This window comes from Phyllostomus hastatus, unplaced genomic scaffold (genome assembly GCF_019186645.2).
Source record: "Phyllostomus hastatus isolate PE091 unplaced genomic scaffold, TTU_PhHast_1.1 phas_scaffold_93, whole genome shotgun sequence".
In the NCBI taxonomy this organism is placed as follows: Eukaryota; Metazoa; Chordata; class Mammalia; order Chiroptera; family Phyllostomidae; genus Phyllostomus; species Phyllostomus hastatus.
Window position 1 is genome coordinate 20,201,487 of NW_025334042.1, and position 25,815 is coordinate 20,227,301.

General features: G+C 56.1%; 2 protein-coding genes across 2 annotated transcripts in view; both read right to left on the reverse strand.

Annotated features, from left to right (window-relative positions):
- Positions 1-1,487: 1,487 nt before the first annotated feature.
- On the reverse strand, positions 1,488-10,041 carry TAMALIN (trafficking regulator and scaffold protein tamalin). The gene is made up of 8 exons (XM_045829438.1): positions 8,820-10,041; positions 6,710-6,759; positions 5,061-5,115; positions 4,854-4,956; positions 3,593-3,686; positions 3,426-3,492; positions 3,147-3,213; positions 1,488-2,699 (listed from the first exon to the last, which is right to left on the reverse strand). Exons 1-8 carry the CDS (start codon positions 9,048-9,050, stop codon positions 2,212-2,214), a joined length of 1,155 nt encoding a protein of 384 aa, XP_045685394.1. The 5' UTR covers positions 9,051-10,041; the 3' UTR covers positions 1,488-2,211.
- A 6,598-nt stretch (positions 10,042-16,639) lies between these two features.
- Positions 16,640-25,815, reverse strand: part of ACVR1B (activin A receptor type 1B) — a 35,549-nt gene continuing 26,373 nt past the window's right edge. The window contains exons 7-9 of the mRNA XM_045829375.1: positions 25,486-25,610; positions 22,137-22,267; positions 16,640-19,755 (exon numbers count right to left, since the gene is read on the reverse strand). Of these exons, the coding sequence (XP_045685331.1) occupies positions 19,630-19,755; positions 22,137-22,267; positions 25,486-25,610 (382 nt within the window). The 3' untranslated portion in view covers positions 16,640-19,629. The remainder of the gene's footprint in view (positions 19,756-22,136; positions 22,268-25,485; positions 25,611-25,815) is intronic.

Sequence of the window (25,815 nt, forward strand, 5' to 3'; positions counted from 1 at the left end):
AGGAAGTGCAGTGGTGCAGGAGGAAGCGTTAGCCTGGCGGGGGAGGCTGCTGCTAAGACCTCTCACGGCCACCCCTTGCATGCCCGTCACTGTCAGGAAGGAGTTCTGGCACACGAGTCTCAAGTCTCGGGCCCAGCTCTGCCACTTTTTTGTTTTTTAATTTTTAAAAATTGATTTGAGAGAGAAAAACATCGATTTGTTGATCCACTCATTTATGCACTCAATGGCAGATCCTTGTATGTGCCCTGACCGGGGATCAGACCCGAAACCTTGGTGTATGGGACGATGCTCTGACCGACCCAGCCACCTGGCCAGGGCTGCCATTCACTTTCTGTGTGACCCTAAACGGGTCACTTAGAGGTGCTCTGAGCACACACTATATTTACTCATGTTCTACTACACACTGGTTTTAGGCAAGAAATGAGGCAGTGAATAAGACAGAAAGGGTGCCCTGACTGGTGTGGCTCAGTTGGTTGGGTGTTGTCTCAGAAAGCAAAAGGTCTTTGGTTCGATTCCCAGCCAGGGCACATGCCTGGGCTGTGGGTTTGGTCCCAGTCAGGGTGCGCACAAGAGGCAACCCATTGATGTTTCTGTTTCTGTCCCTCTCGTTATCCCTCCCTTCTCATCTCTCTAAAAGTAAATAAATCTTTGAAAAAAGGGGAAAAAAAGGAAAGTTCCCTAAGCCCTGCTGAGAAAGGAGACCACATCCTCATGGGGAGGGGCCAGGTGAGACACAAAGCCCACAAAAATCCAGAGTTTCAGATGCTGATGAGTAGTATGACAGAAATAAGCCAGGGCACCCACCATCACTGTGAAGGGTGCGGCTGTATTGCGGACTGGGCGGCAAGGCTTTTGGGAGCAGAGTTGAAGACGGAAGGAGCCGGCAATGGGAGGAGCAGGTGCCGAGGCTCCTGAGGGGCGTGGATCTGAAGTGTGCCTGGTACAACGAGGTGGCCAGGGCAGGGACAGGGACAGGGAAGGGAGGACAAGGAAATGAGGCAGGCAGGGGCCAGCTAGAAGTCTTATCTGGAGGTACTGAGAAACCACTAAGGAGTGATCAGTGATTGGGCCTATCACAAGTTGGCTGGGTGACAGCTAAGGTCTCCTCTGCAGGAGACTCCAGCCCCTGGGAAGAGAGGGTGCCAGGCACAGTCATTTACACAAGGACAGTGAGGACTGTAGATGAGACCTGGCTGCCACCTGCCGTGGGTATCTGGGGAGGGAGACCCAAGATGCGCTGAGACAAGAGGCCCACGTTCGGAGGAGGGCGTGGGGCCTCCAGTCAGGCCCATACACGTACGTTAAGAACCCCCGGGGCGATTTCCCTGGCTGCAGGTTCCAAGTAAATAAGATGTAAAATACAGCTTTTGTGTGTGTGCGCGCCAGTGTGTTGGGGGCAGGGGTGTGGGGGAGGCGGAGCCACAGAGCCCAGTCCTCCCCCTCAGGCAGTCACCACGCTGACACAGGTGCAAAAACCATCAATTTTATACAGTTTGTGGTTCAGAAGCAACAATATGCGAAATGGTGGAACAGCCTGTGCTGCCCCCACCCCACCCCAACATGCCCATTTCTGTCCCCCAAAGGGCAGAGAACCCAGGACCCCTGCCCAGCGGGACCCAACTTACAGGCCCCTGGGAGGGGCCAAGCCCTTAAGGATCAAGACTGGGAGTGAGGGGGAGCAGCATCGTAGGCCCCCTGGGGGGCCCACTGGTTAGATGGACCTGTTTGGGTGTGTGGGTGTGTGTATAGGCGGTGGGGGAACTACCCACAATAGGTCATTTCTCCCCAAGGCCAAGGAGAGCGAGTAAAGCTGAGGAGAGGGCTTCACGGGACAGGGTCACCACCCCCTTGAAGGAGTTTTCCTGCACAGGCCACAAGGCACCAATGACCAGATGTAGGACGGCACACCCCATCTTTGGTCCCCGAACCTCTCCCAACCCCGAGCTTGCCTGGTTCTCCCCTGTGCCAACTCCCACTATGGTTTAGGGAGGAGGAGTAAAGGGGTCTGTGGCCTGGGTTTACTGCTGGGCAGAGACAAGCCAGGAACCTAGCAGGCCCGTTGGGCTGGCAAGGACCCTCTCCCACTGCTCCGGGCTCCTGGGGTCCCTCTCCGGGGCCTGGCGCCAGCCTGACCCCCCAACCCCCCTCTCTTTTTGCACTAGCTGGAACGAATAAATAAATAAATACCTCCCCTCCCCGCCTGCCCCTCCCTTACAGCTGGCTCTCCTCCTCCTCCAGGGAGCGGTTGAGTCCGGGGATGAATTTGAGCAGCCGCCGGCGGAAGCTGCGATACTTGGCTTTGCGCAGGCCAGGGCCACAAAGGGCTTGCTCGCGGGCCTCAGTCCAGAGCGCTCCTGGCGCGCCCCCGCCGCCGCCGCCCCCAGGGCCCGCGCACCGCACGCTGGCGCTGCGGCTCAGCCCTGCCCGCAGTCCGCAGGTCAGGGTCTCAGCTGGGCCCAGGCCCGGAGCGCGGATTGGGGGTGGCGGGGGAGCAGGCGGCTCAGCGCCCTCGAAGAAGCACGTGTGGTAGATGGCATCATCGGGGTCACCCCCAGCCTGCCGTGTGCCCCCACGGGGCGCCCCAGGTGCAGCCAGCAGGGGCCCGAAGGGCAGTGAGCCTGGGAGCAGACCGGCTCCGTACAGGCAGGAGCGCACCGACTCCAGAGTGTCATAGATGCTTGGGTCCTTCACCACGAGGCCTGCCAGGGCAGGAGACAAGAGGGCGGGCCGTCAGAGGGCACAGTGGGAGACCTCAGCGACTTCCTAGTAACCATCTGTGTGGCCCTGGGCAAGTCACAACCCTGAGCCCCACCTCCCTGTCTGTAAAACAGATATGCACTCAAATCCTTATGAGGGCCAGTTACGCCATGAGCCATGGAAGAGATCTGAGACGTGCTCTTTGAGCCTTGGTGTTCCCATCTGTAACATGGAGCTGATACTAATACTTACCTTCAGAGAACTACTGAGGATAAAATAAAAATGTGTGTGCATTAGCCCAGGGTGGCATGGTATCCAGAGTAGTAGCTCAACAAACCTTTCTTCACTTTGGAGGGGGGCAGTAACCCAGCGTTCTTAGGGGAAGCATGGCTGAGGGCGTGAGGGCATCAGTAGGGGCACGAGTTACCCTTCACACCCAGTGTACTCACCATGGACCAGCCGCTGTTCCTGCACCATCAGGGACCTGTATTCTCCCCACTTCTCGTAGAGGGTTTGCTGCAAGAGACACCACCCGCCTCACCGTCAGGAGTCAGCCAGAAACTAGCAGGGGGTGGGTGCAGACTGAGCGAGCAGGGGGTCCACAGAGGAAAACTCGAGGTTAAAAGGTGGTTCGGACAGATACACGACCCCCTGAGAAAGACTGGGGCCTGCAGGGCAGGGGCGCAGGAAGAGGAGGGTAGAAGCTGACAGCCTCTGGGCTGCTTTACCTTGAGGTACTGCAGACGAGCCTCCAGCTCCGCCTTCCGAATTGACGTTCCATACAGAGTTTCCAGCCTGAGGAGGTCGGGGAGTCAGAGGCTGAGTGCGCCCCCCAGCGGAAACACCGAGACAGGCCGAGCTCAGGAGTCACGAGGGCCCTGGCACCTAGACATACCTGAGAACGTTGCCAGATGCCTTAATGATGTCGACGATCTCGCGATGCCGGATGCCTTCCACATTCAGGCCATTGACACTGGCGATGGTGTCCCCTGCCGGGAAGACAGGAGGTCAGCATCTGCTCCATGGGCCATTACAGAATTCAAGCCCCGTACATTAGCCAGAAAGGGGAGGGGTAATAACAACCACTGAATACTCCTGAACTGCCCCCTCCCCCCTCCTCACCGTTATCCGGAGACCTTGTCTAGGCCCAGCACCCCAGCCCAGGGACCAGGGCCCTCATAAGCCAGCACCTTCACTCCACCTTCAGGAAGCCCTGTCCCCAAAGGCTGAGTACCCTGCCCCCCACCCCGCCACCTTGGGCTGCCCCCAGGGTTGGTTATTCCAGTCTAGCCCACAAGCTGTCATGAGACCCAGGCAAGACAGGAAGGGGGCAGGGTGAGCAGCACCAAGCTAAGAACTAGCCTTGCCCCACGCCACTGCAGAGCTTCCTGACCTCAGGCAGGACAAGCCACCATCTCTGAGGGTTCATTTCCCATCTGTAACAAGGGGGTGTGAATCCCTGCTGCGCCTGCCTCGCCTGCCTCGGGGAACAGGAGGGAGAGTTGGTATGAAACTACTTTGCAAAGTTGCAATATACCACTTGGCTACCAGGGGTTGCTGGTAAGTAGGCAAAGGAAGAAAATGGCAGTAGAATGTGGGTGGGGGCGAATTCGTGAAGTTTCAGGCTGCCCCTCCCTGGAACTTGGGATTCTGGATTTGGCCTATCCCAAGGGTCTCCTACTGGAGGTATGATTTCCTAGTTAGAAGATGTGACACAGGTACCCCAGAGTTGGGCCAAGTCAGGAGCAGGATAGGCCCCGATCCCCAAGATCAGGAAGATCTAATGGAATGTTACTCCCTCCCCAGCTCCCGCCCATGCTGGAGTGCCAGATTGCCAGGAGGAGGAGGAACAGCAACGGCAACATCCGGCATTTTCCAGGCCCTGACTCTGTGTCCAGGGAACCCCCTCACCACGCTGTACTGTGAGGACAAGTTACTGTGCCCATTTATTTACCCACGGGACTGCTTAAGGTCACACAGTAAATGGAAGATTCGCCTGAATCCAAAGGCTGGAATCTAGCCATTCTCCTTTCTGGCCTTCTAAGAAATGGGACAAAGAAGGGGAATCGACTGCAGAAGAGGTTTCTCACCCACTCTGCTTGGGAGTAAGGTTATACCCCCTTCCCAGAGCCCCGTGTCCTGAGCTCAGGCCCCACCTGGTGTGAGCCCAGCCCGCTGGGCAGGGCTCGACTCATGAACCCGGCAGACAAAAGTCACCATCTCCACACGCTGCTCCTCCTGATGGTGAAGGCCATACGTCTGTAACAGACAAGGGGACCCTCAGCCCTGGGTTGGCAGGGGTCCATGCATCCCTCAGACTGGCCTCCCAACCCCTCACTTGCTCTGCACCCAGCTTCTCCCACCTGGATCTCAAAGCCGAAGGTCTGGTTTTCCTCCTTCTCCAAAGTCAGCACTTTCCTGCAGGAGACACAGGGGGCCATCTCACCAAGACTGTTAGAGTCCAGAGGGGAGCGTGGCAGTCCCAGAGCGTGGTCCTCCACTGATGCTGGAGTCTGCTCCAGAACACCCAGTCAGGGCTCACTGTCTCCAGCAACAACTCGCTCCCATCACAGGTTACTGGAATGTCCCTCCCCACACCCAGCTGAAATCAGCTTTATCCAGCCGCAGGGAATCAATCCAGCCTCCAGTAGGGGGAGGCACTGGGAATGTCCAGCCCCCAGAGTGGGTGGACTAGCTAAATTTTTCAGCCAGTCCCTCCTTCCTAGGGAGCCCCAGAGCACCACTTACTGAGTAGCTGAGGCTCCAAATTCAGCCCCAGCCTGGAGCCTCCTCCGATCCACAGCCTTGGGGAGAGGGCTGGCCCCACCCCCGGGAGGCCGGTCACGAGGCTGAGCCCAGACCACAGCTGCTCCTCCCAGCTGCAGTGGGGCCAGCCCACCAGATGTGAGGGCTGGGGGAGGGGAGCCTCAAAGCTGCCCCTTCCCGCACTGAAGGCCTGCCCACTGGACACAATGGTCTGGAGCCGCTCCAGGTCCTCGCCTGCTGGGGGAGCCCAGAGTTTCCTCTGCCCACCCCCACCCCCTTCCTTCCCTCCCAGCCAGAGGCAGAGTTAAAGCAGCAGCCAAAGGCCCCTTCGTGTCTCATAACCTCGGAGAGGCCCTGAGACCCAGGTCCCCAGCTCTCTGACTGACCCAGATACTCCCCAAATGCTGGGTAACTCCCAGGCCCAACCTTGAGTTCCTCCCCACTTTGAACCCTCTGTGTGTGCTGGGGCCAGCAGCAGGGTGACTCAGAATTCTGTGTCTACCCCAGTGCTCTCCGGTTTTCTGGAAAGGTTGGCAAACTTTTTCTGCAAAGGCTCAGGTAGTAAGTATTTTAGGCCCGAATGGCCTGTTTGGGCCCATTCGGCCTCTATCGTATATGGCTCTTCGTTTTTAACAACCCTTTAGAAATAGAGAAACAACTCTTAGTTCAAGCGCTGAACAGGCCAATCTGGCCAGCTGGCTATAGCCTGCTGATCCATTTTAGAAGAAGCCAGGCCCAAATCAGGATGGGACACAGCAGAGTCGGGCTTGAGATCAGCACCTGTGTCTGCCCTTGCCTCAGATCCTTCCTGAGGGCTGCCACAGAATGGCACTGAGATTCTGGAAGCAGGGGCAGCCAGACTCCAGCAGCTGGACACAGCTTGTCTATGGTCTGGGCCCTCGGGGGCTTGCTGCAGCTGGGAGGGCTTAGGACCCTGAGGATTTCTCTTACTTCCTCCACCTCCCAGGTCCAGATCTGCCAGGGAGGGGTAATGTGCAGGGACTGGGGGTGGGCTGAGGAGCACCTGATGACTCAAAAGTCCCTACCTCCTTTCTCTGCCACCCCTTCATACAGCCCACACCCCCACCTGCACCTCGGGCCTAGTGAGGGAGCCACGCTGGAAAGGTGGGAGAATGACCACCCCCCCTCCCCAGCTGGGCCGAGATGCTATGTCATGCTGCCCCCACCCTCACCCAGGCACCTCACCCTTTGGACCAGGGCAGGGGCTGGGGTGGCTGTGACTTACCGCTGCTGTTCAGGACTCTGGCTGAGATTCTTCCAGTGGAATCCTGAGCCCTGGGCAGGAAGATGGAGAGTTAGGAAGGAGCAGGTGAGACCAGGGTTATCCTTGAGCAGATGCTGAGAGCCCTATGCTGGGAGGTCCCTCACCTGGTCCCCAGCCCTGGACCCTGGACTCGCTGTGGTCTGGTCCCAGTTCCAAACCTGCTTTGGTGCTAGTGAAACTACTTGCTTCGGTAGTAGTGCCGCCAACGGAGTCACTCCGTGGCTCTCCTCCTAGGCTTTACCCCTGGTGACTGGAACTGCAGGGACGTAACAATCCTCCTGAGGTCCAGAGGCATGGACCACTCAGTCCATGCTGGGGGCCAGGGGTTCCATTAAACTGGATAGGCTAGTCTTCACCCCCAGGGTGCATGTCTGCAAAAGCTCAGGCCTCCCAGACTCCTGAAAAGCCAAGCCGAGGCAGGGGCTCCTCCCAGACATTCCCAAAGAGGGGCAGGGGCCCCCGGGATGGCCTGTCAAGGCACCGCAGAGGCCCCCTGCTAGTCAGGTCTCTCCTCATCTCTCAGTCACAGACAGTAGCTTGGGGAAGCGGGGGTCACGGGCCCAGGCCTGGAGGGCCAGGAATCCCAGCCTGACTGTGTGCGAAGGCAGGGGACAGAGGGGCCAACTACTTCCTCCACAGTCTAGGCTGTTTCAGGGACCAGCTGTGCCCAGCCCCGCCTGGATCTCTCAACATTGCCATATGTTTGCTGCTTTCTGGGGCAAAAACTCTTAGATCTCAAACATGTCCTAAAGTCTCACTATACTAAGGAGGGTGATTGGGAGTTCTTTTTATTTTGTTTTTCTCTGGAGGGGGGAATGACAGAGCTGAGGGTTCCTGCCTCTTTAGGGCCCTTGAGAAACTCAAGCAGTCTCCTTCCCTAAATGATTGGCCCTTGGAAGAAGCCCTGTCCCAGATCAGCCCTGGCCCATGTGCCCTGCAGAGCCCAGGGCCTTCCCATTGGTGCCCTTGTGAACCCTCCTCCCAGGCTTCCCCAAGGCTAGGAGGATAAGGGGGCCCTCTTTTTCCAGGACAAACAGCTGGCCTCAGGGGTGAGGACAGTTCCCAAATGGGCCAGGGAGGAAGGACCCGGCAGCACAGAGAGAGAGACCCCTTTGTCTTTCCACCCTATTTTCATAAAATGCAAATTCTCAACAAGCTGTTCATTGTGTGGGGGGGAGTCAAGGGCCAGAGAAGGAGGAGGGGGACAGAGCGAGGAAAGGCCACCAGCTCCCTTTCCTTAACCTGGGTCCCGGGCCCCCCTTCCGAGAGCACGGGTTTCCCTCGGGCCAGAGGAAGAACCGGCGGAGGAGGGGAGGCTCAGAGGGCGGGTGCGGCCCGCATCCTTCCTGCCCCGCGGGCGCCCTGCGACCCCTCCTACCGCGTCCGGTCCCAGCCGACGTCCAGGGAGCAGTGACCTCGCACCACACACCTCAGACACCTCAGACGCAGGGCCAGGCGACAGGCCCCGAGCCCAGGCATCCAGGCGTCCCCTTGGAGGGGCAAATGCTCTCTCGGACTGGGTGCATCCACTGCCCTCCCTCTCCAACCGGGACGCTCGGACCCAGCGAGCAGCGGGCCCGGCTCTCCCTCCGCCTCCCTGTTCCAACTGAAGGAGCCGGGGCGAGGGGTTCTTGAGGTCTCGAGATACCTGGGCGCGGGGAGGCGGGGCGCGGGGCGAACAGGCCAGATGGACGAGGAGAGAGGGTGCTGGGGGGTCAGGAGGGAAAGGAGCCAGACGGGGCGGCGGCGCGTGGGGGGCGGAACGGAGAGCCCCCAGATCTGGCGGCGTGGAGGTGGGGGCCTGGGGGCCGGAGGCTGGCGCCTTCCGGAGAGGGCCGAGGGAACTGAGCAGGTTCTGAACGTAGCCGTGGGGGTCCGAGGGCTGGGCAAGATTGTGGGGAACTCTGACCACGAGCAGAAATGTTGTGGAGGTCAACGGGGGAGGGGGGCGACTGGGGTTCAGCCTGCACAGATGGGGGATGTTGCGAGGTTGAGCGGGTCTGGAGAAAGGGGCACTAGGGGTGAGGAGGGGGGGCCGGTGTCGCGGGAGTTGGAAGAGTGGAGGACGCACCTTTCGGCGGGGCAGGGTACCCCCGGACACGGCGAGCGCGCGATACAGCTCGGCGGGGTGATAGTCCTCCAGCGCAGCGTACAGCTCGTCCCCGGGGGGCCCAGGGCTGGCGGCTGCGGCAGGGGGGCCGGAGGCCGAGGTCCGGGCCGGAGCGACTTCGGAGTCGGGAGCCCGGGTGGCCGCTGACGCCTCCTCCTTCGGTTGCAGTTTCCTGAGTCGGCGGAGGGTCATGGCTCCGGCGCCCCGCGCGGCGGGGCTGGCAGCAGCTCGGGGATGCCAGCCAGGCGGGTGGCTAGCCGCCTCCCTTTATAGGATCTGCTGGGCAGACCGGGGGTGCGGACGGGGAGCGGCCTCCGATGGCCTCGCCCCCAGGACCACAGGCCCCGCCTCCAGGGGGGGGCGGCGCTGCCCGGAGCCCGACTCCCGCCCAGGCTGGGGAAGGTCTCAACCGGGGGAAACCTAGTCGTCGCGGAGGGGGTTGGGAACCACCGAGGCACCCCGGGGCGGGGCCAGTGATACCTGGGGGCGGGCAGGCTGGAGGTGGTCTATGAAGGGGCTTGTGCATGAGATTTGAAAATTTGGGGATGGATAGCTTTGGAGACTCGTGGAACATCTGGTGGTGGATGGACAGTGAGGGACCATCGTGAGGAGGTTTGGAGACCCAGGAGAAGATTCTACGAAACCCTCGGGCTGCAGGAGACTTCAGGCAAGATGAGAAGCAGCATGGCTGCGAAGAGGGAGGGGTGTGGTACCTGGGGAAGAGATGCCCCTGAAAGGAGGAGTGAGAGGGCCCAGGTTTCCCCTTTACACAGCTGCCCCAGCAGAAGTGAAAGAGGCTCCCCCTTTTCCCAAGTCAAGGAGAAAGAGAAGGGGTGGAAACCCAGAAGACAGAGGGCTTAATTCTGGCCTGTCCCCTTGTGGGGGAAGGAGTGCTCCCTCCCGAGGAAACCTCTCCTCAGCTCTCCGTGTCAGAGCTCCCAGCAGACAGATCCTTACTACGGAGCTGACTCATGGGGAAGGGGATGTGCGTGATCAGAGCAGGTGCTGAGGGTTGGCGGCGTGCTCAGCTGCTTTCTGACACTCTTAGGGGCCATCCCCCTGGGAGAGGTGGGGATGGCCCAGCTGAAGTCTCTGTCGTCAGTGGTGGCTGAATAAGAAGTGAGAGGAGGAAGTGGAAGGCCCCGCCTAGCGTATGACTAGCAGGTACCCACCACAGGGCGCTAGCACCACATCAGCCACCAAACAGAAGCTAAGGCCAGGGATGCACTGTCCCTGACTGTCCCTCCCCCTCCCATCTTCCCAAATCTGCTAGCCTTTCCAGCTCACATTCACTGAGCATTTATCCCGTGTGGGGCACACGGTTCTGTATGTGCTTTCACATACACAAATTAACTCATTTGGTTCTGATAACAACCCTTTGAAATAGGTATCATTATCATCCCTGACAGATGAGGAAACTGAGGCCCAGGGAGGTTAAGTAACTTGCTCTAGCTTACTCACTGGCAGAGCTGAGGTCCGAACCCAGGCAGCTTGATTCCAGGGCCTGCAATCTAACACGGTGTCATGCTGTCTTCTCCAGTTCTTCATTCTTTCTACATTTACCCTGCTCCGCGCCAGGTCCTGGCTAGGCTCAGGGGTTACAGAAGCCAGGTGCCTGCACAGGTGCTGCGTTACACACCTGGCATGAGGAGTGCAGAGGGGCAGGTAGCCACATCCACTTGAGGCAGCCGGGAAAGGCTGACTCCTCTGTCATTCACAGGTCTGTCTCCTTGCTTCCTCGTCTCCTTGACTTTCTACATCTGTCTCTCCCCCACCCCCAGGCGCCTGGGGCCCCCGCCCTGCAGGAGGTGTGGGTGGAGGGGGTGCTTCTCCATCCCTCAGTGATTACGCAGGTCCAGATGGCAAGATGGGTGTTGGATGAGGGGCAGGGGTGGACTGGAGACTGCCAGGAGTGAAGAGCCAAGTCCCTTAGTGTCTTCCTCTCCCTCCTCCCACCTCTCCCCCTTGGCACCACCAAGTGGCCATCAGCTGAGGGGCTGAGGGGGTGTCGGTGGGGAAACATGGGACTATTGTGAAGCATTAGCACAGATGGACCCCTGGACCGTCTGCTGCCTGGGCCCGACAGACGGCATCTGTGCTGGGGGTGGGGTAGGGGTGGGGAGGCGAGCAAAGGCAGGAGAGGCAATGGTTCTGTTCTCTGCACTCCTGTGCTTATGCCTGAAAGAACCCACAAAAGAGCATCTTGCGCGTCTTCCGGGAAGGGCCATCAGCCTACCTACCCAAAAGGGCTACCTAACTGACACCTCCCTGCCTGAAACCTGGAGAAGTGGACGCCGTGGGTATACAGCACCTGTGTGTAAGGTGGTCCTGCTGAGATATTCCTCCGTCGGCTGAAGAGGAGCAGAGACGTCCCCTCGGCATGCAGGTCAGGCGGCCTCCCCGCCTCCAGGTGAGAGACCACCACCAGAGGAGGTCACGCACGTTCCCTCCTCCTGCCAGGCAGGGAGCCCTGGAGAACCCCAGAGGAAGGCTGGGCCCGGAGAGGCAGTTTCTGTCAGCCCCAGTGCATGATCCCCCAGAATCCTGGAATTTCAGAGGTGGGAAGGGTCTTATGGTCTGAAAGGATGCGGTGAAGCCCTCTCTTAACAGAGGAGACACACGAAGCCAGGAAGGGAAAGACGGTGGCAGGGGGGCACTACAGCTCCTACATCCCAGGGCTCCTGCCTCCAGAGGCTGTTTGATTCAGCCACCGGCAGCTCAGAGACTGGCGCCTGCTTCTTCCCCCGAACTCCCCCATTTCTCCAGGGAGGTGATGGGAGCCCAGGATGTCCCACTGCGGGGCCGTGATGCCCTCTGGTGGTCATGAATCTCTTGGTGGAAAACCTTCTAATCAGACTGAAGGGCTGGTGCCAGGACTCCATCTGGAAGTGGATGGATCCCCCACAACTCCTGGGGGGTGGGTGGGTAGGGGGAGCACGCTGCACACTGCCAGCACCTTCATACCAGGGCACACCTTCTCCTCTCTCCTCTCTCTGGGAATCCTTGAAAAAGCCCCATCGCTCCAGCTCCTCAGACATCTGTGCTCAACCTGTACTTTATTCCCAACAGCAAGTCCCTGGCTCTCAGAACGAGCTCCTCAAGTTTGGCTTCCTTTTGCCCCAGCTGCCCTGGCTCCCAGCTCTCGGGAGGGGGCTTGGCTTGTGCTGGGGGCAGACACAGCAGGGGCTCGGCTAATGGACAAGGCCAAGGTAAGACCCCCTTCTCTTAAGCCCTTGCCCAGACACTGAACAGCCCACAGCCCCCATGGAGGAACTGGGGAGAGCTGGATTTTGCCCCCAACAACCTGTTCAAGCTCTAGGGAATTTGGGGCCCTTGGGGGGTGAGCTCCAGACGCTCCGGCCCCTGTGGAGTCTTGCTCAACATCAGAGCTCTAGTAGTCATTTCATCCCAGAGCTGGGAGGGATGGCCCGTCTGCCACTTGGGCTCCGCTCTGGGTGCTGCCGCTGCTCCTCAGTGGGGGAGGTGGGGAGCGACGGCCTGGGGCTCAGCTGGCTCTCCGGTCAGGAATGAGGGGCTGGGCCCCCAGCTGCACAACCCTGGGGGAGGCGTGGACAGCCGGCGGGCAGCTGACGGGCAGGGAGCGGCTGTTCTTCTGAACGACTGCTGCTGCTCAGGCCCCCACGGGGTCATGTCCGGGGGCGGTGCTGGGGCTGGGGGAGCCTGGCAGCAGAGAGGGGACCCGTTACAGCTCGGACTTGATTCTAGGGGGTCTGGGAGCAGAGCCAGGCAGACGTGACAGTTTATCTCTATCGGATATGGCTGGCCTCCTGAGTCTTGTCCCACCCAGAGGCCAGGGACCATCTTGCCTCTTGGGCTGGGGGTGGCAACGTGTCTCCAGCTTGAACAGGGCAGTCTGGTCGAAGGAAGGGAGGGTTACCTCTCCAGCTGTCCTTACAGTGCCACTCCTAGGGCAGAGGGCATGCGCTGTTTTACCTTGCTTCATTGCAGAACAGGTACAGCTAGGACAGAAAGCCACAGTTCTCGGGGCCCCACGTGTGCACCCTCTTGGGGGTTCACCCCCGTCCCTTCTCCCAGGGGACAGCGCCATGCACCAGGCTGATTCTTCTGTTTACTGTGAACTGGCCGGTGCCCCTCTCCCTTGCTGTCTGCATTTGCTCGCACCCCAAACCTGTCCCTTCTACCAGCAGTCTCCCCGTCCCCCAGCTGCCCCTGCCACCGCCACTGCAACTGAAGTCAGCACTGCGATTGTCCCTGAACAAGTATACGATCCCATCACTCCCTTGGTGAAAACCTGGCTTTAAATAGCCTATTCCCTACATGAGGAATGACGGAGAGGTTTTAGGGGACAGCTCCACATAAGCATGCTGTTGAGAAACATTTGGAGGCCAAGTCTAGACTCGAAAGGAAAAATCGCTGGCAGAGGAGCACCTGTCACAGGGGACGCACCGGCACTGGTGGCCCCCAGGGTGAAGTCTTGACTTCTGAGCACACGACAGCTCCAGCTCCGGCAGACTCCCTTCCTCCAGCCGCGCTGACCCTCTGTGGTTTCTGAGTGGTGACACACTCCTTCCCGCTAAACCCCCTCCCCTTCGCCATCAGCAGGCCAGTGTCTGCTCCAAAACAGACGAGATGTCGCTTCTCTTGGCCCACTGTCATCTGTCCTACGTTCCCAGAGCCTTCAGTGTCCGCCCTCTCACGGCATTTACTTCAACCCACTGCAGTCACCTATTCACCAGTCTGCGGCATCGGCTAGGGCACCCCTGGGGCGGGCACTGGTCCTCTATTTCCCCAGGCACATCCTCCGTGCCCCCGCCACACAGTACGTATTGCTCTGTGACGGAACTTTGCCAAGTCTGCCTTTTTGTTCTATCTGTACAAACCCTCTGTGTCCAGAAGAGCAGGGGCCAGACTGTTCGTTCTGCCTACTGCTCGACACTCTAAGGTTGCTCAACAAATGCTTATTTGATGATAATCTATTTAGAGTCTAGTCTATCCAATCCCTACCCCATTAGCCCCATTCTTGGCTTTCAAGTCCCATCCCCAGACAGAACCAGGACTACCTGCCCTGTTTCTTAAATCCCCCCTGAATGACCATGGGAAGCCCACTGACTTTCAGGTGGGTATGATGCCCATTGTTTGGTCAGATGCCAATCTGGAAGTTGCTGTAAGGCAGGGGTGTTAAACTCATTTTCACTGGGGTCCACATCAGCCTCCCAGTCGCCTTCAAAGGGTTGAATGTAATTTTAGGACTGTGTAAATATAACTGCGCCTTAACTAGGGGCAAGGAGCTCGGTGCTGCTGCCTGGCAGAAACAAGGTGCCCAGCCGGGTAAAACAAGGTAACAAGGTAGAGGGCCAGATTCTGCCTGCGGGCCTTACTCTGCCACCTGTGCTGTAAAGGTTTGCTTTAGGTGTGATTAGCATTTAAACCAGTGGTTTCAGCAAAGCAGATTACCTTCTGAATGTGGACCGGCTCCATCCAACCCGCAGAAAGCCCTCACAGGCTGTGGTCCGGAGGGGGAGGGGGAGGAATCCTGCCTCCAGACGGCCTTCCTTCGGACGCAAGGCGGCGACATCAGTGCCTGGCTGGCGCTCTCACTTGTCGGCCTGGTTTCAGACTTGCCAACCCCCACAATCACGAGTCCATTTCTTAAAATATCTCTCTACCCATGGTATTGGTTCTCTTTCTCCGGAGAACCTTGACACACGGTTCCTGGCTGGATCCGAAGCTCTCTTCCTGCCGCCCTCTCTGTGCACCCCTCACGTGTCCCTGGGTGTCTCTTGATGCTGCCACCGGACAACTGATTTTGTTTTGATTGTACTGAACAAGCACGATTTCCAGACTGCCACGATCAGAAGACGCGGCCCAGAGGAACAGACTTCAAATGTGTGTAATAAAAGCCCAGGCACACACCGGTCAAATGAACTCAGGTCTCCTGTATTGGGCCCTATAAAGGTGAGACCCTGTTAGTAACCTTCAGGGGCACATGAAGAGGTACCAGAATGGCTGGCATTCTGATTTCCAGAATGAAGCTGAACCTGCAGCCCACAGCCTAGTGAAAAACCGTAGACCCATGCCTGCAAGACGACTGTCTTTTGAAGTCAGTGAGATTAGCTACAGGCCCCCTGTCCTCAGACTGACAGGTGCATCCAAGAGCTGCGGCCGCCGTCATGCCTTGCCCCTCCGGCAAGCTACCTCAGCTTCTGCTGTTACCTTCATGCATCAAAGAGTCATGACCAGGGTCCAAGGACAATTAGCAGCTAATCTGGGTTATGGCAATATGACAAACTTAAAGCCAACTTCTACAGGTAGACTACTTGATTTTCTCCAGCCCAACAGTCCTCAGATGGGACAGTAATGGAGAAGTCTGGAGAATAATCAGAATTTTCAATCATCCGGAGGCTGGAGCCAAGGGCCGGTTCTATGGTAAACTTTAACAGGGTAAACATATGATGTCCTACACTTGAGTTCAACTTCGCTGATACAGGAGGGAGGAAGGAGAAGGTGCCTGACTTTACCCAACCCGAGACGGGAGAGGCGGCCGTGGGATGGGGCCTGCGGGTGTCCAGCACAGTCTGGGACCCGTGGGCTAGTCTGTGCTGTCAGTTGATGCCCAGGTGAAATGTCACCCGCTGCCCTGGCCCCAGGCTCCGGCGGGTTCAGTGGAGGGCAGCCGGCAGCAGGGAGGAGCACACGGAACCACGGGGGCTGGACAGCGCAGCGGTGGAGGGCTGCCTTCTGCAGTCAGACAGCGCAAACCCCGGGTCCTTCCCGCCCCTCGAGCCACAATTATCTGATCTGTTGACCATTTACTTGAGTTCTCGAACCCTGCTTCCAAATCCATAGAAAGACGTCCGTGTGCCCACCTCAAACACTGTTTTAGGATTAAAGCACTTACTGTACATAGAGCAAACTTCAGCACATTGCTTAGCACACAGTCAGTTTTCAGTATCTGCTCGTATTAACTGCAGAAATTCTCAGCTTTGCCAAATTCATGATAACACGACAGCTGCCTTCAAGTATTTCCAGGGACCTTATATGGAAGAGAAAAGGCTGCTCTGAACCGCCTCTGGGTAGAAGTCACACGGAGGTTGCCTGGTTCTACGTAAGAGCTTTCCACACGCAGACGCCTGCAGGTGGAAGTCGTGTTCTGAGCATTACAGCGGAGGCTCGGGGCCACGTGGCCCACCCCACGCGGCAGGGACGCTGTGGGAGCTAAGTGCCTGATGGGCGGCGACTAGGCCACCTCCAGGGTGCCGCCTACACACATGAAACCCTGTGACTCCAGGACTTCCATCCGCTTTCCCCAGCCTCGACAGAGACATTGCAGCCGCCCACACGCTGAAAACGCCGGAGGAACCAGTGGAGACTCCCACCGCAGAGCCACTAAACGCCCCCAAATTCACATCTGCGCTCCAATTTAGGAGGGGGAGAAAGCACTGAGGCTGTCTTCAAGACTGGGTGGCTTTCAACTAAACAGGATCGAGACTCTCTTTTGTCTAAAGAGAAAAACGCTACAAGACAAAACAAATACAAAGCGGAAAGGTATTCGGTGTCTTCTGTGCCTTCACACGCCAGGCCCTCCTCCCTCCACGAAACACAGAGGGACCATGTAAGGGAGGCCCAGGGAGAGCGGATGAGCCCCTCTCCCCACTGGGACCTGCCGTGCCCGGTGCTGCATCCGGCCCCAGCCAGGTGGGAGGACGGAAGCACTACCTGAGAACATTTGCCCGCGCCCAGCTCCCCCGCCGGCGGCTGGGCGCGGGCCACAGGTGGGAAACAGACGGCACCAGTACAGCTCTGTGAATAAAACTTTAATAATGTACAGCAGAAATCGGACAGGCTCATTCTTATATTAAAACAAAAGATTTCCTATATTACAACTTATTTACATTTGCATACTGAAGAGGTAAAGTGTCTAAGTGGCTAATTTACAGTCCTTTCTAATAAAATGTACAAAAACAAACAGAAGTACCGAGAATGCCGTTCAGGGGCCTTGATGGCGACAAAAGAACGGGCTTGGACTTGGTCTGTGAATCCAGAATCCAGAGGTGCAGGTAGCCCTAAGGATCAGGGGTAGCCCCAGGGGGCCAAACACCGCGGCTGCGGGCTGTAGTGTCTCCCCAACTCACTAACTCCTAACCCATAGTGTTAACAGCAGTGGGGGTGAGGGTGGGAGCTTCCCCAAAACTGCTCAGTCTTCCCCAAGGGTGGAGGGGATGGACTACACGTGTGGTGAGGACAGACGGGCCACTGAGGGAGTAGGCTAGTGGCTTGGGCGTCCCTGGGTTGAGGAGTGTTGGCAGATCCTAGAGGCTGGTTGTGGTGGGCACACGAGTCTCAGCCCCACTGCCACTTCAAACCCGCCAGGGTCTGCTGCAGGGTGGAGAGGTGAGGGATCAGCAGGGGTGGGGAAAGGAGGTCCCCCATTGACACAATTGATATATTCAAGGGCAATTAAGTCAATAGCTAGTAAATTGGCCCAAACAGGGGAAGATCTCCTTTAACTCGAGGAAAGAGACAATACATGAGGAAAATAAATAAAGGCCGGGGGCATCAGGGACACATGTAAGCAGGGAGAGGGTTCTCCCTGTCCTCCACAAGCTTTGGCAGAGAATCACTGGGCTGGAGGCAGGGGTGCTGCGGGGCTGCATCCACATGATGCTCCCCGGCGGGCAGGAAGGAAGCTCTGAATGAGTGCATGACTGGGCTCTCATGCCCACCACAGGTCTCTTTGGTGTGGGGGGCATGCTTGCCCTTCGGTGGTCTTCTGTAAGAACAATCATTCCAGGCTTAAAAGGCTCTCAGAAGCAACTACTATATGAAAACTTCTGGTCTCAAAACAGGCACCCACTAACTTGGATCAGGTCCTTCTTCAGTGCTCCAAAAACAGGACCCAAGCCTGATTCACAGCTACATTCCCAGCACCTAGCACAGTGCCTGGCACCCAGCAGGCACTCGCCATTCGCTGAGTAAACGCCTGGAGGAGGAGAAGGTGCAGCCAGCTGGACCGTGCACAAAAGGCTCGGGCCCCAGCCCAGAAACCACTCCTGGACCTGGGGGTGGGGCAGGGCACAGTGCAGGAGAAACGAACCCCCAGTGCGGGCGGCAGCTCTCCCCGCAGAGTGGGAACAGGCTCAGGTACGAGGACAGACATTTCCAGTGTGATTGAGCTATGTGCGTTGGACTGAACCATTTTTTTTTCTGGTGGTTTTTTGTAGGGATTTCTTTAAAAACAAATAGATTGAGAGGTAATCATCACATAGAGATGGTTTTCGTTTTATAAAAACTTAATATCAAAAAAAGTTAAAATCCAGACCCTCCCAATAAAATTAAAAAACAAACAACAACAACAACAAAAAAAAACCCCACTCCAGTTAAAAGTTATGGCTTCAAAGTTATTATATACCTAAGATACGCTGACCAAACCACCACCCACAACCGTACTCCTAGACGGCGTTAGATACTTACTACTCTCAGGTTAAACAGGATTCGGCTCAGGCTGCTCCCTTCAGTAGGGCCCCTGAAGTAGGTGTAAGCCTCTAATCCTCCCTCCACCACGATCAGATAACCCAGTAGAAGACCCATGCAGATGCCTCCCTCCCACCCCGAACTCCCTCCCCACTTCTTGTCCCCGCTTCCCTTCCCCACCCTAAACCCACCACCACCAAAAATATACACTGCTGTTTCCAGAATCTGGGACATGAAAGACAGATGTGACATTCCAATCTGAGTCCCCAGATCTGGGCTTCGAATTCCTTGGCCATTCCTTGATGCTGCTGAGGACGATGCCCTGGGCTGGCTCATTTCCCACGGTCGCAGCTGACCACAGCATCCGAGACTCACGCCAAGATGCTGTCCCTGTCCACCCCACCCCTCCCTCACATTTGGACCCAAAAGCCTCGCCTGCCATGGACAACTGGGCCAGCTTTGGTTCCACAGTCTGAACTGGAGGAGGAGAGTGGGGCTGACACAGGGCAGGAGAGGAGGGCCACCACGGCTCAGGGTTCTGGGAAGGGCGGGAGGGAGACCCCTGGGAAGGGCACCAGGAAACGAGACGCTGCTCACTACTGAACAGAGGCACCAGCACGCAGAGACGGCATGACAAACACCCAGACCTGCACATGCACAGAAAGCTCAAGCAGGGGAGTACGCACCTACAGACACACACACACACACACACACACACACACACACACACGGGCATGGCACGGACCAGGCACAACAGGGGACGCACCTCGGCACATGCACACACGGCTGGACAGACAGGCGGCAGGTTCCGTCTCCCCTGGCAAGCCCTCCAGATGTCCGCATGAGGGTGGAGCACGGGCCTGGAGCTGCCTGCCACAGGGCTGCGCTTCTGGCTCCTCTGGGCCACCTCCGCGTGCTGGGGTCGGCGGGAAACCGTCAGTGCTGCTCAGCACTGGCAACACTCAGCGTCGCCTGGGCCCTCCCAGGCCACCCGTCACCACTCCTGGCTCTACACCAGGTGCACCGGGTTTGGTGGGTGGGGCTTCCACTCCAACCAGTTTGATTGTGGCACCGAGTTCTCCACGCCTTTCGCTCTCAGAGTCTCCATGCCACTAGGAGGTAAATATAAAAGGTGTCTGTGTCTCAAACCCAACGTGGAAGTGAGTGGGTCTCCTGGGCTCTGTCCCTCTTCCGGACCAGAGCTTCTGGCCACAGAGGGCTGGGCAGAAACGAGAGGTAGGCCTCCATCGTACGCTCAACACGGCAGCTCTGTGTAGTCCTCGCTGCCCAGAGTTGCATGTAGGGGAGGAACGCAGGGTTAGATCTTCACATCTTCCTGCACGCTGAGCTGGGAGAGGGTCTTCTTAATGCGCAGAGCAGTCAGGCGGGCCGCGCCGTTGGCGTACCAACACTCTCGCATCATCTTCCCCATCACTCGTAGCGCCTGCAGAGATCCAGAGGGCATCAGTGCAACCCCGCCCGCCCGGTGGAAGCCTTTCTGCCCCCAGGGTCCTCCTCATTTCTCGGTGCAACGCGTCAGAATGCCCCCTCCCGCTCTGACCGAGGGGAACGCTCTGCAAACCTCCCTCTCCCCGCAGGCTGCCCTTCTTCGGGGGAAAGGTTCCGCAGGCAGATGGAGAGAGCTGCTGCCCGGAGGCGGGAGACCTGCTCTGCAGGCACCAGCAGCCACTCCCCAGCATCTGGGGAGTCTTGAAAGAAATACTGGCAACAGCCTGCAATCTGAACATCGTTTCTGTTGGGTTTGAGAATCCATTCTCACAACAGTACACTAACTGTTCCTTTAAAAAGTAGCATATAAACCAGGGACAAATCTTGAGACAGGAAAGTAAGAGGCTAGGAAAATTCCTTGGCAAGTGGAATAGGGAAACTGAGGCAGAGAGCTGAGCACACAGGCTGAGCGATTTACAGCCAGACACGGAAGTCCACCTCTTCAGAAATAATATCTAGGCCTCAGCTGTGTTCCAGCTCCAGGCCCAGAAAAGCAGCAAAACCAGGCCAGCGACGCCAGGACCAGCTGCGATGACAAACGACCTCCTGCCTGCACTGACCAGTCCGTGGGGACCACAGCCCTAAGAGGGCACACCTGCATTAGCTGATGAACACTCTACTCAAACCCTAAGCTCCCACCCTTTAAAACCCTCAAGACCAAGGGCCAGCGTGCTTACCCTCCCAGAGCACACCCTTGCCTTCCCGGCCCCCATGGGCACGTGTCTCCCAGCCTCTCCAGGGGCCCTGTGAGACTTGCAGCCAAGGGAGCCATGGGCAGCGACAGCTCACCCTGGGCTAACCCTGACCTTGTCTCCAAGGCCCCTGTTTCTCGGACCCTCCAGTGAGCTGATGGCAGGCCGGCCTGGGCCCACCCACCCGTCTCTGTGACTGGACTTTTCAGTGAGCTCCTGCTTTTCTGGGCTCCTGCTTTTCAGTGCAGCCGCCTGGGTTCCTTTCTCTCCTGCAGCGTTCCCAGAGAGCCGGAGCAGCCCCCTAGTCTCCCTCCTGTCGCTCCTTCTATCCTAGGCCTGTCCTGTGTCATGGTCCCCAGCTTTGATCAACCCCCAGCTTTGATCAACGCACCCTAGAAACCACCCGGACTCATGCTGTGAAGGCTTCCCCGCACAAAGTCAAGAACCAGGAGCCACCGGCAGGCCCCGGGCGGGCCCACTCAGGGCCAGGGCCCCGTCCAGAAACGATCTCACAGTTCACACGCAGGGGTGGGGGGTGGGGAGCGGTGCACAGGCAGGACGGCAGCCCCTGAGAGCAACCCTGTCTGAGGCACTGCCACTGCCTGGGCGACACGGGTGACCACCCGCCAGGCCAGGGGGTGACACGGAAGGTCACCCACGGACGGCCCTGGTTACTGAGGGCTCGACGTTCCCTCAGTGCTGCCCGAAGCCAGCAGTTTCCAAGATTCCTTTCAGCAGCGGACCGGCTTCCCTAAGCAGAGTCCCGCCACATCAACAGCACTGAGTGAACAGAGAGTGGCACGGGGCAGCAGAAACAGCTCTTCTGGCCTCACACCCACCCTCTGAGGCAAACCCGACCCCGGGTTCCAAGGGAATTTTGGAAAATGCAGCTCTATTAGGAAGCAAGAGAGCATCCCCTAAGCTGTGAGCTAATTTTGTTGGTCAGCGAGGAAATGCCCTCTAGTGGTTACACTCCCTAAAAGCAGAGCCGTGAGGGAAAAAGAGGCCCAGGCGCACTCGGCTGGAAAAACCCATTCCCTGAAGACACCAAGGCCTCAGAACTCCACGTTTATTAGTTATCTGTATCATAAACCTTCCTCATTTCACCTCTCTCCACCAAATGCCCCCTCCTCCCTCCACCTGCCACCTCTCCCACATTCAAACCCTGCACGACCTCCTCCCTTCTGCGGAGCTCTGAGGCTACCTCCCTCAAACCTGTCTCCACCGGTAAGTCCCGCCCCTCGCTCTCCCGCCCACTGCAGGGGCCTCTCCTTTGCTGGGCCACAGGCCTTGGCTCGCACCGGTGGCTCCAGAGCCACTTTTCTGGTCGGATGGGTCTAAAGGCGCCCTCAAGGTTTTAGCTTCCATCTCTTTTTGATCACCTCTCTCACCTGTGTCCTGGGGGGCCACGTCATCTTCTTCTAGGCTGTCGATGCCAAAGGGGACCCTACAGTGCCCAGGACCCAGGACTGTGGCCCCTCAGTGCTTAGTATATAGCAGCACAGTGGCACACCATAACAGACACGCTCAGGGGAGGGGGAGCACGGGGGTGGGGGGGCATTGTCAGGTAAGGTGGAGAAAGCCCACAGGTGGGAAAGCAGGAGGAGACAGGGGAGAGTCCTACCTCGTAACTCTGCCACCAGTTGGGGATGTTGGGACGCAGCTTCTGGTCACATACGACCTTTCGCATTTCCTCAATGGAAGGGTCAGAGGGCACTAAGTCGTAATATGGCAGCTGATATTCTTCATGTACACCTGGAAAAAAAAAAAGAAACATCCACTGAAGTTACCATGAGAAGGAAGAGACTACTCCAAAGCCCGCGAGAACGGCCACACTGCAGTCTGCAAACACCATGTCCCGCTAGGAGGGAGCAGGGCTCCCTGGGGAGCGTGGCTGAGCCAGGAACACCTTGTTCACACCAAACGGCAAGGAAACCGTATCAAAGGCCACTGAGGTCAAGTTGAAAGGCACCACACTGAAAAGCTCCCAACTAGCCGAAGAGGGGGACATTTATGCAATAGTGAGGACTAGTAACTTCAACAGAAACAAGTGTTTAAAATCCACCAGTTCAGCCCTGGCCAGTGCAGCTCAGCTGGCCGGAGCGTCGTCCTGCACAAGGAAAGGTCCCGGTTGGGCCCCCAGTCAGGGCACATGCCGGAAAGCAGCCTGTCCGTGCTCCTCCCCCTCCTCTTCTCCTCTCTCTCTAGAAACAATAAAAGAGTGTCCTTGGGTGAGGATTAAAAACTAAACAAATAAATAAAAATAAAATCCCCCAGTTCAAAAAAAATCCACTAATTTGTAATGATACTAAACAACAAAAAAGCTGCTAACCACTCTCAGCTATGTAAGATGACAGATAACAAACTCACTACTTTGAAAAATGGTAAATACATGGAAATCAAGTATTTTTCTTGCCTTTCCTATTCAAACTACACATTTTGGTAACCAGAGAGACAATGAGGGGAAGTTTCCCTTCCAAGAAGAAACCTAGCTGATGCCCGAAGACCGGCAGTCAGAACACCAGCGTCTTCAGCCCCCGAGGAGTCTGGGTTTGGGCAGTAACCGCTGGCGGTATTCACACCGCAGCACGGCAACCGGCATTATGTGCCATGTGACAGTTTTGGAAAAAAAATACACATACTATTCTACTTGTTAACTGTAACTATCACAGGACATTCACAGGAACAGTAGAACATGTGAACTCCAGGAAGAGGCAGACAGGAAAGTTTACAGGACAAGTGACTCGATCCCCCAGTTAAAAAGATTGGGCAGGGAGGGCGGGGGGGATGGAGGTGAAGCCTGCAGGTTAGAAGAGACGTCAGAGGCGCATCAGTCAATCACAACGAATGAACATTATTTCTACTCTGATTTTGAACAAACTATTTAAAAAGGAAATTAGGAGAAAATCAGGGAAATCTCACCACCAATTGATGTTAAATGATATGAAGAATTAATGTTCATTTTTCAAAGTGTAATAAGAGTATTATATTTTTGAAGTCCTTATCTTTTAGAACTACAGACTGGTATTTTCCATAATAGGAGCATTCATTAAAAAATCCAATGTAGGGGGGTGGGATGGGAGTAAAAGGCAGAAAACTATACTTGAACAATTAAAATTTTACAAAAAATCCAATATAACCACCTCAAGCCCTTTTCCAGGAAAAACCCTGCTGTCCTGATCTGGAGAAGAGACTTTTAAACAGAGCTGGACTGGGCAGCTACCTAGGGGTAGCTGAGAGCTTAAGCTCTGGCCTCAGTCCGACAGAGTCGGAACCCTAGTTCACCAGCTGCGTGACCGTGGACGAGCCACCTACCCTCTCTGTGACAGACTTTCTTCATTTGCAAGATGGTGGCAGCAATAGCGCCCGCTTTGTCCTTTGTAGTACAGATCGAGTTTACACATAACAAGCGGTGAATGTGAGCATTATTATTATACACTAAGCCCCAATTTCTGGAAAGTATGAGGAAGAACAAATCAACTTACTCAGTTTAAGACCTGTGTGGCCAGACTTTTCCTGATCTGTTTTCTGTACGTAGGATCAAAATTTAAGTTGTACAATTCTATGAATAATACCCGGGTGCCTCTTCCCTAACTTGGATCTTACCCAACATATTATAGATGGAAAAAGACAGTTGTACAGAAAGGGGTTAGGCTGGAAGACTCACCTGTTCTTTTTTTTTATCTTCACCTGAGCACATTTTTTTCATTGCTTTAGGGACAGGGAAACTTCTATGTGAGAGAGATGAATCAGCTGGTTGCCTCCTGTACACACCCAGGATGGGGACAGGTGCCAAGGCTGGGAATCGTACATGACTGAGCCCAGACGGGGGATCGAACCTACAACCTACGTGTGTACCCTGACTGGGAATCGAACCTGCAACTGGTTATGGGACAACCCTCCAACCAACTGAGGTATACCAGCCAGGGCACCTGTTCTTTTTAATTCATTTCATTTCATTTCCATTGATTTGGAATTTCTTACATGAGAGATAAATGGCTAAGGATAGGATTCTAGTGGTTTGTGGGGTTCTTTAAATATTACATATAGCATTTCCAGTTTTTTAAAAGTGTTTGTAATTTTCTTTAAAGATTTTACTTATTTGCTTTTAGAGAGAGGGAAAGGGAAGGAGAAAGAGAGGGAGAGAAACATCAGTGCATGGTTGCCTCTCATGTGCCCCCTACTGGGGACCTTGCCCGCAACCCAGGCATGTGCCCTGACTGGGAATTGAACTGGAGACCTTTTGGTTTGCAGGTCAGCACTCAGTCCACTGAGCCACACCAGCCAGGACTCTAGTAGTTCTTGAACCTGATCTCGTAGCAGAATTCTTGAAAGTCATTGTAAAATACTGATATACTCAGCTGATGATAAAAATGTTCTCTGCTAAATTGGATACTACTTTTTTACTGGATTCTCACGAGTGAGCAAGCAGTTGCAAGTTCCAAAGATTTAAGAAAAAAATATGAGAGAAAACTCGTTTTGAGAAAATTCTACACACTGGTAAGCTATCTCCTACAAGTTGAGAAATTACCACTAAGAATTTGTCAAGGAAACCCATGCTCCCCAGGACTGCAGCTCGCAGCCTGAGAGCCAGTGCATTAGCACACGATGCCTCTAAAACACAGGAGAACCCTGCATTAGGTCCCATGCTATTTCTGCCTAGGACTCTCCCAACCTCCAATGACCAATAAAAACAATGTGCTTAAAAAAAAAAGAAGCAGCCTCTGGATCTGTTACTGCAATGTAAAACGCTATTTTAGTAGCCGGTCCAAAGAGTAAACACACCCTTAGCACCGCTGCCTCCAAGGTTCCCTCACATTCGATGAGAACTCCGAGGCTGGAGGAAGGACTCTGTCACAAGGCATCCTGACAGGGTGTAAAAAGAGAGGAGGCAGCAGAACACCAGCACCCTCGGGTGGTCCAGCACCCTCGACTGGGAGGCAGGAACAAGAGAAGGCAGGAAAGGGTCGTACCTCCAGAATTGCATCTTCGAGCAATCTCCCAATATACCAGCCCGAGGGCATAGATATCGGCACATTTAAAGGAGTCAAAGTGCTTCATGTTAATGGTTTCATCAAGTACTTCAGGGGCCATGTATCTGCAATAGCAAAGGAAACACGATCATGTGTAAAAAAGATGACTTCTCTCCTTCAATCAAAGCATCGACTCAGGGGCCGTCTGCATGTAAGCAAGCATCACCCCAAAAAAAGCCCCTTGGGGAGGAGGGACTAAACAACCCTTTTACTGCAAATTCCCATGTGTTTTGTATTTGAATCTGAATTCTTCAGCATATGTTTGGTGAG

Bases quoted from the DNA above. Each gene is read 5' to 3' on its own strand.
- TAMALIN (XM_045829438.1), bottom strand. From the start codon at position 9,050: ATGACCCTCCGCCGACTCAGGAAACTGCAACCGAAGGAGGAGGCGTCA. The intron at 4,957-5,060 runs GTGGGAGAAGCT...TGTCTGTTACAG, and splicing joins CCTTCGGCTTTGAGATCCAG to ACGTATGGCCTTCACCATCA. The intron at 2,700-3,146 runs GTGAGTACACTG...CTGCCCTGGCAG, and splicing joins GGAACAGCGGCTGGTCCATG to GCCTCGTGGTGAAGGACCCA.